The 15,700-nt window shown below is 32.9% G+C and overlaps 1 protein-coding gene across 1 annotated transcript; it reads right to left on the bottom strand.

Annotated features, from left to right (window-relative positions):
* Positions 1-10,408: 10,408 nt before the first annotated feature.
* On the bottom strand, positions 10,409-15,484 carry LOC144559162 (Nitrilase/cyanide hydratase and apolipoprotein N-acyltransferase family protein). The gene is made up of 10 exons (XM_078308142.1): positions 15,144-15,484; positions 14,955-15,071; positions 14,647-14,871; positions 14,465-14,558; positions 13,178-13,252; positions 12,216-12,294; positions 11,842-11,857; positions 11,119-11,199; positions 10,936-11,018; positions 10,409-10,668 (listed from the first exon to the last, which is right to left on the bottom strand). The coding sequence occupies exons 1-10, from the start codon at positions 15,408-15,410 to the stop codon at positions 10,587-10,589; spliced, it is 1,119 nt and encodes a 372-aa protein (XP_078164268.1). The 5' UTR covers positions 15,411-15,484; the 3' UTR covers positions 10,409-10,586.
* Positions 15,485-15,700: the final 216 nt, after the last annotated feature.

The following is a 15,700-nucleotide window of genomic DNA, read 5'->3' as shown; positions in this document are numbered from 1 at the left end:
GCTACTTGTGTGTTTACTTGTTCGTTTCTCTTTCAAATTTGATAAAATTTAGTTTGTTAAATCCGGAATTAAAAGAAATATTTGAGAAATTGATTTCAAAAGGCCTTGTTCAGACGAAATGAAGGCTCACAAACGATTCTTGTTGATTTGATAATTAATAGGAAATAAAGTTAACAAAAACCTTTCACATCATGTCCTGTTTAAAACTTATACTTCGTTATTTTCTAAAGTGCATTATGACAGTGTTATAAGACCAACTAAATGTGACAACGAAAAATGTAGTAACTAGTGCATTTGCCTTTCTTTCAACTCTTCACCTCCTCTGAATCAAAAACAGAGTGTTTGAAGAGAATTAGATAGGGAAATAACTGGATATTAATATAAAACACTGTGGCTTAGAGCTGCATTTGGTCTAGTTGCAAAAGTACATATTTCTTATGTGGAGATGGGAGAAATATTTTGTTACAAATATTGAAATAAAACCTGTAGGCACACAACACCCACAACCCATACCTTATTCCCATTCGAACCTATGGTTCTTATGTAGGAGAACATATTTCTTTTCCAGTTAAACTGTACAACACTAGAATGTAAGGGTCTGTTTTTTTTTTATTTGAGATCGAACTGAGATGAGAGAATTCTTTTGTTATAAATATTGAAATAAAACCCGTAAGCACACAACACCCACAACCCACATCTTATTTTTATTTGAACCTATGGTTCTTTCGTAGGAGAACATGTGTGTCTTCGCCAGTTAAACTGCGTAGCGCTAGAATGTCATGGTGTGTTATTTTAATTTGGACCGTTCGATCTCAAAACGACGTTCGTAATTCACATTAAAAAAAAAATTCTTTGAATGTGTGGGTGGTTAATTTGGCATATTTATTTAAATCTGAAATTTGAACAGAAAGATTTTACATTTCTGGTCAAAATAACAACAAATTAAGACTGCGTTGATTGTAGTATACCCAGTTTTATTTAAAGTTTATATTTTTATGAGAGAAAAAAAAATGTTAGTTTTATATCATGACATAAAAACAATGCACGTTATACAATATGTTTTTGATATTTTTTTTTTACTACATTGGACAATAATAATTAAAAAAAAATACGTATAATAATTTGTAAGTAGCTGAAAGCTCGTAATTAGAAATATCTTTATTGGAGGAAAGTTCAAAGCCGAGCCTTCAATTTCAAGGTAAAAAGTGAATCTAATTATTTTTAAGATAAAAAAGTGGCCTATCTTAACTTTTAAATGTCCATAAAAGATCTATCATTCGGATTTCTCAGACATGCAATCGACAAATTGCATTACTTTTTAACCACTAAATCAAAGGTCAATTCTCCATCACTACAATTTTTTTTTTTTTTTCACTTTTAAGAATATGAAATTGGAAGTTTCAAGGAGGCCATGAACAAAATTTAACTGTTTTATTTGAAGTGATGCAAATCACATTTAACTGTTTTATTTGAATATTTGGGGTTTTTATATTAAGTTATTGAAATTTTCAAATCAATGTATAGTAGACATACTTAAATCTTTCTCGTTATCATTATTTTGATTGTTTCTCAGAATTAATTTCTAGAAAGAGTTCATGTTAAGAAATTCGCCAGATTAATAAACAAAATTTTGTTTTATATACAAAAAGTACATAAAAAAAGTATCAAATAAAAAGAAGAACATTTTAAGATGTGCAAGATTCTAAACGCATTTTAACCCTCCTATTTAGTTATTTTTTTATTATATAATTAATAGATTTAAACTGACAAAATAGCTTAGTCAAGAACTTTGCAACAAAGATAAAGAAACTTTGTCAGAAAAAAGATGTACACAACATTGAACAATTCATTAATACAAAATAAAAACGATTATTTATATAAGCTTGTTTTAAACAATAAAGTTCAAAGGATTTTTGTTCATATTTTCTATGTTACCACCAGTAATAATTTAGAAAGATTTTTTTTTATTTAGTGGAAATCAGTAGGAACTTCATCTCTTCGCAATTGAAGATCCCAACGGATTTGATTTTTTTATTTAACGAAATAATTTTAGCCTTTTTTTTAATGAAAAGGTTGGTGATCAAGCCAAATAATTCTAGCTTTTTATTCTAAACACTCAAACGAAACTATTTAGTCAGTTTTTCACGGACAATTTTCATACGGAAAATATTATTTTGGGCAATAATTATTTTTTCTCAGTTATACTTTTAAATAATAGATATATTGAAAAATTGTTTCTCAGTCGTATTTACTTTTTTTTTTTATAATGGAGAAAGTGAACTAAGTTTTATTATTAGTTTATGAAGTTATCTTTTGAGAGTCATTTTTATAGCTTATGTTGTATGTACCAGTTTTTTAAAAAAAAAAATTAGAGATTTAAGTCAGTTAACTATTTAATATTTACAAATAAAATTTTCATTTAGATTTCGAACATGCACCTCTCCCATGAAAAACATTGTCTTTACCACTGTTGAATGTACTAATTGATATTCCCAGTCAGCATAACTATATGGTCTCTTTGAACTGGCTCCAAAATAAATAAAAATGACTTTCGCTCTTTTGAATAGATGATTCGCAGAAGCGGGTCTGGAACGTATGATCGTCAACACCTAAAGATTCCAAAAAGAAAATATAAAGGATTCCGGAACAAAAAAATACTTCGTTGAAATTATCTCAACAATGTAATTGGATCATTTTAATCTAAATATCTTTCTTAGAGATAAGACAAACAAAAGAGCTTATAGGCAGCTCAAGAAATTTTTTCATAAAGATTTTTCTTTGAACTTTCTCAAAATTATTTTACTTGAGTCATGAGTCAAAATGATATTTTTTTTCATTACACAACAATATCCTCCCCCTCCCACCTCTCTCTCTTGTCTCTACCTCGAGCGGAGAGGATGGTGAGGGAGCGGTATCGTTGTGAGTGCAGAATTTTTGGAGTTCACAGTGTAGAGCGTGGCACAGTGTGGATTGGTCGTCGGATTATGGTGGCTGTCTAACTAGAGCATATTCAATCATTGAGAGGGATGATGAATAAGAGAATAGGCGATTAGAAAAATAGTAAGAATTGTGAGAATAAGAGTGTAAATATATAGAAATAGAAGCATAGAGTGATTTAGAGAAATTGAATAGAATAAATGAGTGAATCTAGAAATCAGAATTATTTGACGTGTTGTAAATATTTTTTTATCAATAAAATTATTAGTATGTATTTGAAGTCACTAATTTTAAAAAAAAAGATTTCACCAGTCGTTGGTACTTTTTATGGGAACATTGCACATTTTTTTTCTTCTAATAGTAATCTATATATTTATATCGGTGATACGTGCTTACAAAATTTATTTCTTACCAGTAACTTTTCTTTAATCATATGGGTTAATTAAGTTGATTATATACGTTTGGATGCACTAGAGAATAGCTAGAATAGCTACTGTGAGAATAGTAGGTTAAGAATAGTTAGAATAACTACTATTTAAGAATAGCGCTAACTCAAAGCTATTCGGAATGTTGTTTGGATTGAACATTTAGAATAGCGAGAACAGCGATTGAACATTTGAGAGAGTAGTTTGCTATTCCATGTTTTTGTAGGAATAACGAGAACAACGAGAACAACGCTATTCTCGCTGTTCCTGAGTATGTTTGGATGGATCGGAATAGCACTATTCTCATTGTTCCTGCTATTCTCGCTACATCCAAAATATATGTTTTCTATGAAATCATCTTTTAAAAGGGGAACATTTTATACCTTTTTTTTTTTTTTCTGTTTCTGTTAAAATAATATTGCAAAACACAATCTTGACCTGGCTAACTTGTAGGTTTCCCTTGGAACATGGCAGTTAAACCGGATAACCATTCTGAGTTGGGGAACTTATTTATTCATGAAACTTCACGTGTTTAACTCTAAATAGTATATGGTTAATTCAAATTATTAATTCAAGAACCACATAAGTACAACTCTGTTTGAGATTTTTTTTGTTTGACTTTTGTTAAACCACATTTATTCTTTATAATTAATTGTTATTATTCGAATTGGTTACAAAAATCATAGTAACTCAACTCATTATTTTCAGTCTGATTTTGGTAATTGAAAATTATATAAACTGAACTGTCAAATACACTGAAATATTGGAGGCCTCCAATTCAATCTGCAGCCGTCTAAAAATGAAGCCACATATTGAATTGGAGACCCTAATATTTTTCAAATTCTCCATAATTTATAGTTGTTTTTAACAGTGGTATTAATAAAAATTTCGGTGCTACCCATAACAGTACAATTTTTAAGATATGTGTTTATCATACTAGTTCAAATCAATTAAGACGAAACCAAGTTTTTGTTTACTATTCTGACCTATTGAGCACTCCCTGTTACAGAGATTCCACCGAAAATTGCAAAAGATCTCTCCTAATCCCAATTTTTACCAGTTGATATTTGAAAACCCCATTAGTAGGGGTGTCAATCTTATCCTTTTATTTATTTATCTGATCCATACTACATGGGTAAGATTTATTTTTGCCAACTTATCGGATCTAAGTAAGATATACTTTTTTATAATTACTATTCGTTTTCTTATACAATTATTAACGGGTAAGGATAAGATATAGATATGAATATGAAAATATTTCCATCTATGCTGTAAAAAACATCCGTTTAAGCCGATTAATCGTCCAATTAGTCGTTGGTGGTGATCAAACTGTCATGGATTTTCTCGAATAATCTGCCAATTATTCACGATTTTTTTTCAAATAATCACTTAACGGTACTCTATCCGTCTAACGAGCTTATACCGTTATCTACAACACTGATCTCCATTCGATCCGTGCCCATTAATTGACACCCCTACCTATTAGTTAGTTTACCAGCACAATAAAATACAGGAAAGTGATCATTTCTCATGAGCAAAATTGGTTATAGCAATTACCATTTTTCATGCAACAACGGTTATCGCAAATTACCTTTTTTTCTTTTTCTTTTTCTTTTTTTTTACATTTTCGTTATGCCGTATTATTCCATACATAAGCAACAAATATTTTCATCTGAAATGTTCGTTAACAAAGTAAAAGGCAGGTCCTTTAATTGAGCCTCTAATCATGGAGTCCGTACAAAAAGAGCACAACAAAACATATCTAAAAATGAGAAGGCATAACAAGTTAGGCCATTTTGCACTTGCTCTGTTTCAGTAAACGACAATTGTGGTTCTTTGAATGTTTTCCCTAAGAAATTGGCAGAGAACTTATGCTTTATGTACTTACAAAGATTTTTATAATGTATAGCCTTTGATTTGGATCATCTTCATAGCACAATACCTAGAATAAGAAATGTAAGAAAGAAATATGCATAAGATTTTGTTGTTTTGAATAGTGAGAACTCTAGTTGTCTAATCTCATGTAACAACTACTTTTATATCAATAAAACTATCTACGGATTTTCAACTAAAAAGAAAAAAGAAAAAAAAAAGAGTGAGTATATGGTACTATCTATATCATGAGTTGGTCCGTAATACAGATTAATATTTTTGTTCTCAAAATTCTAACGGTCGATCTAAACCGTTCAACATAATCCCCATGTGAATATGTACTTGCATACCGAATTTTATATTATTTAGAATTTGTAGATCAAGTGATTTTCTATCTATCTTAAAAAATAGTATAAAAATTCTAAAACGATATGCAAGTACATATCCATATGTAAATCATGTTGAACAGTTCGGATCGACCGATAGAATTTTGAAAATGAAAATATTAATCCGTATTGTGGACCAAATTGTGATATGCATAGTACCATAGACTCAATCTACAAACGTAAAACTTATGGTGCCTATAAATCAATATCTTAGTATTTTAAGTCGTTCATATAGTTGAGGAATTGCTGTTGCTTGATTGAATGCATAATTTATTAATTTACATGAAAAGGACATCAATAATTAAGCTAGGTACAAGCTTAGTGCAGAAGAAGCTTTAATTCCGAATCTAGACATAGTTGCATAATGTTTAGTCTATTCTAGTAAGATTTGTTTTAATTAATTGACTTCAAAATAAATGTCAATTTTCTTCTCTCTCTTTTTCAAGGGAAGGTGAGAGGTTCAGGTCCCTGTTTCAATGAGGTGAAGAAAGTTTAAAATGTTATGATTTTTAATATAATTTATAGTAAAATGTTATGGTATTACAACATTGACTTTCATTCTTCATAGAAAATTTTTATATGATTGATTCCTATTTTGTGTTTGATCTCCATAGTTTGAAAATCTGACTCTGTCTCTGATTATATTGATTTACATTTATCAATTTTAGTTAAGACATAAGCATTAACAACTGTCGCATGATATTGACCTAGTCAAAACACATTTTTAAATAATGTTAATAATTGTCTTGATGTTTCAAACATCTTAAAATGTATGCTTGCTTATTGCTCAATGCACACTTAGTTATTGTGCTAATGGTCAATTATTCATTTTTTTTAGTTGATAAAAAAAATAGTTAGAAGTATCTAGAAGGCGAGAGGTTAGAAATTACCTATAATATTAGTGAGTCTATGGTACTATGCATATTACGATTTGTTACCGTGCTACGGCTCTATATTCGAGTTTTCAAATCCTAATGGTCGATCTGAACCGTTCATCTTGTTCTCCATATTAATATGTGTTTGGAGACCAAATTTTACATTTTTTGAAATTTTTTTACTATTTGTTTAGATTTATTGAAAATCACTGTTTTTGGATGGTCCAGAATTTTCAGATCAAGTGATTTTCTAAATATCTAAAAGAATAGTAAAAAAATTTCAAAAAATGTAAAATTTGGCCTCCAAACACATATTAATATGGAGAACAAGATGAACGGTTCAGATCGACCATTAGGATTTGAAAACTCGAATATAGAGCCGTAGCACGGTAACAACCCGTGATATGCATAGTACCATAGACTCACTCTATTAAAAAACTGTACAAAATTTATTGCTCTGTCTCCTTAGATCGGTTCATATCCATTCGCAAAATTAATATACTGACTGAACAATCATAAATTCATAATGTGCACACTTAAATTTGCATAATTTGTCGTCGAAAGTAAATAAATAAATGAGAAATCTAAGCAATGCTCACGTTTATTGAGAAGTGTAATAAACATACTCGAAATAGTATCTAGAATAAATACAATAAATGGATTCACGTGCATGAACCCTACCAAATTTGAGTTCCAGCTATGAAAATGAAATCGATCCCAATATCTGAAACCTGTTCCTCTGGCCTCTGTGGGAGCCAAAGCAGAAGAACAGTTGCTTTACATGAACATTTTATGGCTAAGGTGAGAGATCTCATGCTTAATCAGGTGCCATGCAAAATTAAATACATGGAGTATCATTAATTTGTTCATTCATTGCTACTCACAAGTTGCTTTTGCTGCTATCTGTTCAACTGCACATGATCTGTCATGTACATTTATGGCTCTTCAATTCTATCCATCTTCTTTTTAGGCTGTTTGCTCTATTTATATTTGGAAACAATGCATGTGAAGTTGGAATACCTTTAACAATTAAAAAGAAAAATACAAAATGTCAACCAGAGAACAGCACATTGGCTTTAAAATTTCAAGAGAATCAACCTTAAAAATGTCAAATATCTTAAAAATTATGTCTAATATTTCATTATCATAAACCTTGACAGCCACTGTCAAGATTTAAAAAAAAAATCATTATCATTAATCTATATAAAGATCTAATAATTAGAAAAAATAATGAAAAAGTTAGTCACGTAGTATTATTAAAGATATACACATAATAACCTCATCATCTCGGCAAAAAGAATAATGGTTAAGAACCATAATTTCTCAAATAATTGCTATGTTTTATTTTTTTTCTTTCTTGTCAATTTGTGTTATAATTTTCTTTTGCTCTTCTTAAAAGAGATCTGAAGGTACCAAAGAACAGCCATAACATTTCCCACTGAAAATCAGTAAATTAAATGCTGACAATTAAAACAAATTAATTTTCTCGTTGCCCGGTACCAATTAATCCCTCATAAGTCATAACCATTAACCATCCATAAAATCCGGAAACTTTGCTTGTAAAATTTGAAAGTAAAATTTCAGGGGTTTCATGTCTGAGCATTATTGCCCAGTGGCCATGGCAATAATCATCATTTACAGTAGAGGCTATTCGACAGGTAAATTCTCTTCTCAAATCAATGTATTGTTCTAATTTAATCATGTTAAAAACTTGGAAATAAATCTGCTGTGATCCAAAGGAATTGGAGGACCCATTTACTCCAAATCCAACCTTTCATTTGTTTTGAGATTTGTGCATGAAAACAATTTTTATTGACATTCGTGCATTCTAAGTGTAATATTTTTATTTTTAGGAAAATGATAAGTGTACTATAACCATAAGCGAAACTACAGAAGTTCTAAGAGCATCTCCATTCCATAAATTATTGAGATTTCTAACGTGGCGATTTCTATTTTAATTTTAAAGATGTACGCTAATTCCTTATTTAGAAATTATTGGACAAACTTTCTTATTAATAAGAAACTGTTTCTAATCGCCATACTGGTGGAACAATTCATTCAAATTCTTTCTTCTATGTTTTTGTGGCACTCTTTCTCTTTTGACAGAAACTCTAATAATTAATTTCAGAAATGTGAAGATTTAAAAATTAAGAGGTTTTAATTTCTAAATAGTGGTTGACAGCCAGGGGCGGATTTAAGTATATCGTAGAGGGTGCTAAGCCACCCTATGATTTTAAAATTAATAATTATGTATATTAAAATTTAGTTGAATTTTTGAGTTTTTTGAACTTTTATATAGTCCAGTCCCCCCTCATAAAATAACAAATATGTGATGGTACTCTAGTGGTTTGAGCTCTAATTAATATATACAAGGTCATGGGTTCAATTCCCACTAACTACATTTTTTTTTGCCTTTTCTACCTATTACATTTTATAGATTAGCCCTCCCTATTCAAATTTTCTAGTTCCGCCCCTGTTGACAGCTATTTAAAAATTCATTTCAATTGCTAGAATAAGAAAACAATTGCGTTAAGTCATCAAATTACAATGTCCGAACTTCCAAACATCTGAAAATACCTCATTTACAAGTTATAACTACGGACTACCCTCGTTCCAAACGCCTCCAAGGGTTTGCTCCAATTGGAGGTACACAGAGGAAAGAGAAGAGAAAAATACTATACGGAGGGGAGCCTCACCTCAGACCACAGCTGACCGACGATATCACTTACTCCAAAAAAGAAGAAACAGAGAGGGAGCAAAAGTGAATATACACTGTAAGGAGGGAAAAGGTTATTGGTGTGTTGATTTTTGACGAAAACATTCACCTTCAAATTGACATGTAAGATTACTGTGTAAAGTTGAACTAAACCATCCCTCATTTACAAGTTACAACTGCGGACTACCCTCATTCCAAACAGCCTCCAAGGGTCTGCTCCAATTGGAGATACGCAGAGGAAAGAGAAGAGAAAAACACTGTGCGGAGGGGAGCCACACCTCGGACCACAGCTGACCGACAATGTCATCTACTCCAGAAAAGAAGAAATAGAGAGGGAGGAAAAGTGAATAAACACTGTGCGGAGGGAAGACAATGTTATTGGTGTGTTGATTTTGAGTGAGTCTATGGTACTATGCATATCACGGGTTGTTACCGTGCTACGGCTCTATATTCGAGTTTTCAAATCCTAACAGTTGATCTGAACCGTTCATCTTGTTCTCCATATTAATATGTGTTTGGAGACCAAATTTTACATTTTTTGAAATTTTTTTACTATTTTTTTAGATATTTAGAAAATCACTTGATCTGAAAATTCTGGACCATTCAAAAACAGTGATTTTCAATAAATCTAAAAAAATAGTAAAAAAATTTCAAAAAATGTAAAATTTGGTCTCCAAACACATATTAATATGGAGAACAAGATGAACGATTCGGATCGATCGTTAGGATTTGAAAACTCGAATATAGAGCTGTAGCACGGTGCCAAATCGTAATATGCATAGTACCATAGACTCACTCGTTGATTTTTGAGGAAAACATTCACCTCCAAATTGACATGAAAAAATTACTTTGTAAAGGTGAACTAAACCATCCCTCCTTCCCCTTCTATTAATGACACTTCACCCCCTCTATTTGTAAAGCACAGCCTAAGAAAGACTAATCGAGGTGACGCTGGTTTTAAAATTCCATTTTAAGGACAGGTATCGTAGTACCGTACCGTAATAATTCATTTTCTTTTGTCGAGCAGATATTGAGGCCCAACAAACAATTAATGGAGTTAAGCTACAGACGAATTTAGTGGCCCAAGAGCCCAATAATAAGATCCCAACACTATACTGGCTTTCTATTTTTCATTAGCTTTTGTCATAACTTGACAGATGAAGAATAGGGACCAGAAATCAAGTATGAGATGATGAATAGCGTTTTGAAATCTTAAATCCTCAAATGAAATGGCAGAACCAGTTTCTTTGTTAGCACAACAACCAATAGTCATCCACTCAAATCAATTTCCAGGATTTTCCTTCTTTTTATTAAACAAAAAAGCGATTTTTGTTTGCCAAATAACAACGATTATGGAGGAGCTAAATGTAATCAATCACTTTTGAGCGCTCAGACGTTGAAGATCTACCAACTGGTACAGGTCGCCCCTCCTTTGCTTTACCAGAGGAAGGTGTGTCCTGGTAACCAAATTTGCAAAATTATTTAGCCATGTCAGTATTTTATGCACAAATTATTGTGTATGCTATAACTAGAACTAGTAAATCCACATAAAAGAAAAGTAAAGACAAAACATGATTAAAGAAGAAAAATAGGAAAACAATAAGTAAAAAAAAAGGTATCGTATAAATTTATAATGGACGGTAGGTCGGTACCATTTGCATATGAAAGGCCCAAAAAAAGGGAAATAAACGAAAGTGCTAAAATATAAGACAAATATAATTTACCTCCTGAGCTCAAGCAACGAATAGTCAATTTCTGCCACAATAGTCGTCTCCTCGTGCTCTGTAGTTGCAAGCACCTCTCCAAACTAACCAACCAACCAATTGAAATAAAATGTCAAAAGGGAAACGAATTATAAATTAAATTATATTAACTATTGCATATATTAATATAAACTAAATACTGACAGGTCCAACAAGAGTTGAATGGCCCCAAGCAATATAGCCTGCATTAGTATCACGAGCAGGGGAACAAGTTGCTACATATAACTGCATTGCAAAATATACAGGTCTTAGATGCTAGTGTTGCTATTTTCTAATTAAATGACACATCAAGTTGAAAATTTCATGACAACAAAGAGAATGGTTTTAGCTTACAAATTAAGCATCACAAAAAGTGAACCGACATCAGTTCAAATACAATTTACAACAAGATAAATGCAATGTTTTTTGGCACTCTTCATCTGCAGTTTCTAAGGTTTATTGGGATGTTAATGAACTGAGTTCATGCATCACATGACCTCATTTGATAGGTTGAGAAGAGTAAATTTGGACAATCGTTCAAAACGCTGAACCATGAAAATAATGTAATTTTGCTTAGAATTTTGCAAAAAAACACACACACCAATAAAAAATCTATAACAGGTATCATTTACCAAAAAAAAGAGATAATTCTATCATTTCAGTCAGGAATGCATTTAAAATATGTAGCACAACACGATTAATAAAAGATATACATTGAGTAGGTCACCACGGAGCAGGAAATCTATTTCATTTGGTAGCCTTTTTATTCAGTATAGTTCTCTTCTGCTTTTGTAATGAAAATGACAAGGGTTGGAATACTTCAAATGGTCACAAATAGATAGAAAACGGTAATTAACAATACGCAATAGGAGGGAGAAAAGAGCTGACCTGATTATCAGCTGCCCTGTTTAGATGAAACAAACAAACCATTAGTAAGCAAATTCAATAAAGTTGTGCTGAGCTAAGTGGACGTGTTTAAGTTTTGGATATTGTAAACAGTATTAGCTTGTTTAATTAAGCTGGCAGGTACCATTCCATACCCCTATTCTGGGAAAAGAGGAAGAAAGCATCTTCAAGAAACAAAGTAAAAGAGTTCATGATTAGGTTAATCACCATTTGTTGAAGTTCATCTATTCTAATTGAGAAACTTAAATCCAAGCAACAGATTTTTTTGAATGAATGATACTCAAAATTTAACCCAACCATGAGCAAAACATATCCTTACAGAGTTTAAAAGAACAAGTGCAGTAAAAAGATGTTACCTGGCTCTTTGCAACAATTCCCAGTGCAAGGGACCTGTTGTCATGTTAAAAGCTCCAGGATAGCATATCAAATGTGCACCTTCATGCCCAAAATAAACACATCAATAACTTTTTATGTCATTTCATCATTTTTCTTAGAATAAAAGACATATTCATAGAACATGATTGGACCTATTTAATCATCACTGGTAGTGTCTGACTTTTCCATGCTTTTATATAAATTCCCATGAAAATCCACCATAATCTATGGGGTCACATTAAAGTATTATTTTTTGTTGAAGCAAGGACTGTAGGCTTTCTAATATGAGTAATTGTAGCATGATATCTTCATAATATATCCATTTAATATTTTTGACAACCATTGTCAAAAATTGTCCAAATAAAAAACTATAATCATAGATGTGTCATCCATGATTATAGAACATGATTTTATGTCATTTCCAAAATAAACACATCAATAACTTTTATGTCATTTCATCATTTTTCTTAGAATAAAAGACATACTCATAGAACAAGATTTGGACCTATTTAATCATCACTGGTAGTGTCTGACTTTTCCATGCTTTTATATAAATTCCCATAAAAATCCACCATAATCTATGGGGTCACATTAAATATTATTTTTTGTTGAAGCAAGGACTGTAGGCATTCTAATATGAGTAATTGTAGCATGATATCTTCATAATATATCCATTTAATATTTTTGACAACCATTGTCAAAAATTGTCCAAATAAAAAACTATAATCATAGATGCGTCATCCATCATTTGACAAATGGCCAAATTTGATATACAGCCCCATCTAAATCAGGGAACACATCTACAAGTTTATTCCTTTTATTTGGAGAATTATTATCAGCAGGTGCCAAAGATATAAATGGATGCACAATGAAATGAATGTCTGATAGATTTACTTCTAATATATTTGAAAAAAAATGAGGAAGGAACGGAGAAAGACTATACCACGTGCAGCGTACAACATTGCAAGCTCTTGAAAACGTATGTCATAGCAAATGCCGATTCCAATTCTCCCTACCTCTGCATGGATAAAAGATTAAGATGCCATGAAAAGTTGAACACATAAAGCTGTATATGAAAGACAGAATATTTTGCAAACAACACCCCACATTTTCCTCTACTGTCAAACAGCATCCAGGGTTCTGTGTATTGGTTTCCAAAACTATCGCGCAAATGTTTAAAGTATTATCAGCCATCTGGTGTTAAATTGTGTGGCTGTTTTGATATGCTCAAAACTGGAGGAAAATATAGAATTTTCCCGTCAACTAACATTCTAATACAGTTTGATTGACAACTACCGTCTTCAAGCAAAAGTCGCTCTAATCAACATCTTACCAACCAACTCTTCATTGATCCCGACAAAAGCATCTCTTATGACTAAAAGGTTGCTCAATCTACTTACAGATTGTGCAATTCTGCTACCAGAGCCCTTTCTACTATATTGTCTTTGTTATTTTTAAAATAAGAATATGCACGTTATATTAATATAACCGAATATTTGTAGAACCTTTCTTTTCAAAATAATGTCTTTCATGCAACAAGGCCCAAAAGCAGTTTAAATGCTTGCAAAAACTGGTGCTGGCTCGATTGTTGTTCTCGTCAGTATTCACCATCCGGTGGTAAATACAGTAGGTTAAAGTCCTCTAAAAGAACTTGATTGTACTGGGTTTCGTGGTGAGGTTTTGTTTTATTTACGATTAGGTAAAGGAACTAAGCCGCTACCAAGTTTTTCAAAAAAAAAAAGGGTACAGGGTAAAGGAACTAAGCTTGTGCCATCATGTATGTGCAGGGTTGTTTTGAAAGCAAGGAATAAAAGGCCGTACCCAGTGCCGAAAGCTCCCACACCTTGTGGGGTCTGGGGAATGGAATTTCTAGGCAGCCTTCCCCTTGCATTTTTGCAAGGAGGCTGATTCGAACCCAGGACCTTCGAAAGCAAGGAATAATTGTGGCTAAATAACCACTGTTCGTTAGGTAATTTCTTGGAAGCTTTATTTATTCATGAAGCGAAGGCAAAGTTAAAAAATACTGAGAGCATCAAATCAGCTTTTAATTTTAAAGCCATACAGGGGAGCACTATAGCTATCAGCTCAATCTGACCTAAACGCATTGCCCCTGATGTGGTCTCCTAGGAGTGCATTCTTGTTTTCAGATTACTTTGTGCTGATTTTAGCAAAATTCAAATTAGACTAGAATTCAATTGTACCTTGATAGTGAAAAATGACAAAAGAAAACCTGTATCAACAACAGTTGGAACTTGACCGGCAGTCAGAGTCTTTGATTCCACAAAGGTTATCTTCCCAGGTATATCTATATCAAATAGATGTATCTATACACACAAATACATCACGTCACGATAGGTTATTTTGGTAATTTGATGAGGAAATAAGCCTTAAAATTGTATGAAACTTGATAACCTTTCGGTGTTTGCCCATGAGGTGGCCATCAGTGCCGAACACGCAACAGGTGTTGTACAAGTGATCCCCAGATCGCTCTGGAATGGACCCACCAACAATTGTTATTTTTAACTGTCGAGCTGCCTCTGACAGCATAGAAAATGATGGAGCCGCATCACCTCCTGCTTCTATATCCTCAGCATACACCGGGAAACTGTCGGACAGATACGGGCTATTCCATATCTCCTACAATTGGGAATAGTACTAATTGGTAGGCAATTGTGAACTCCACTTACCAGTTAGTATTAGTTACATGCAACTCGACTTACCGGTAAAACAACAAGCTGAGCTCCTTTTCCAGCTGCTTCCTCGATTGCTTTACGGGCGTGTTGGATGTTTCTCTCCTTGTCAGTCGTCACTGACAGCTGGCACAGTGCGATCTTAAACTGAAAATTATTTGGAAGAACAATAATTAGGGAAATCATGAGGAGCAATAGCAAATTAGTATGAGAAGGTACCTTGGTAACTGGAGGGGTCGGTAACTCTACCGCAGGAGGGACCCTGGCATCCTCCGGTTTGTATGCGGACGCCATGGTGGTGAGTCTGAGGCGGTGAACCGGTGATCTAACCAGGTAGGGGTTTGGAGTTGTTGGGGTTTTTCTTAGGAGAGGAAGGGAACGAATTGAGGCGGGTCGAAGTAGAGAGAAAGCAACTCTCATCTCATTGTGAGAGCGATTGTGAAGGAGAGATTGAGGATTTGGGGAAGGTGACGCGTAGCATAACATCACCGCCGGTGATTAATTTTGATTGCTTGTGTAGACAGTAGAGGCAAGTCCCTCTCAATCGAACAGAATTACAGGAAACGCTATCCTCTGCGGAGGTTTTTTCTGATATGGTCCGTTCGTTTTGGATCAGACGAGCTGGATTAAGGATTCATCAAATTTTGAGGTTTTTTAAAATTCAGACAAAATCTGATCTGGTCCGTCCGATTAGAAACGAACAGATCAAATCAAAACCACCGCACAGCACCGCAGGTAAAACCTCCACAGAGAATACACTTCCGAATTACAGAGGC

Source organism: Carex rostrata, chromosome 9 (genome assembly GCF_964058835.1).
Source record: "Carex rostrata chromosome 9, lpCarRost1.2, whole genome shotgun sequence".
Classification (NCBI taxonomy): domain Eukaryota; kingdom Viridiplantae; phylum Streptophyta; class Magnoliopsida; order Poales; family Cyperaceae; genus Carex; species Carex rostrata.
The sequence above is the reverse complement of the archived record's forward strand: the minus strand, read 5'-3'. Positions and strand labels throughout refer to the sequence as shown.

Excerpts from the sequence above, each read along its gene's own strand:
- LOC144559162 (XM_078308142.1), bottom strand. The coding sequence starts at position 15,410 with ATGTTATGCTACGCGTCACCTTCCCCAAATCCTCAATCTCTCCTTCAC. Across the intron at positions 13,253-14,464 it reads TCCAACTGTTGTTGATACAG|AGGTAGGGAGAATTGGAATC; the intron begins GTTTTCTTTTGT and ends TTATCCATGCAG. Across the intron at positions 11,019-11,118 it reads ATTCAACTCTTGTTGGACCT|TTTGGAGAGGTGCTTGCAAC; the intron begins GTCAGTATTTAG and ends TTGGTTGGTTAG.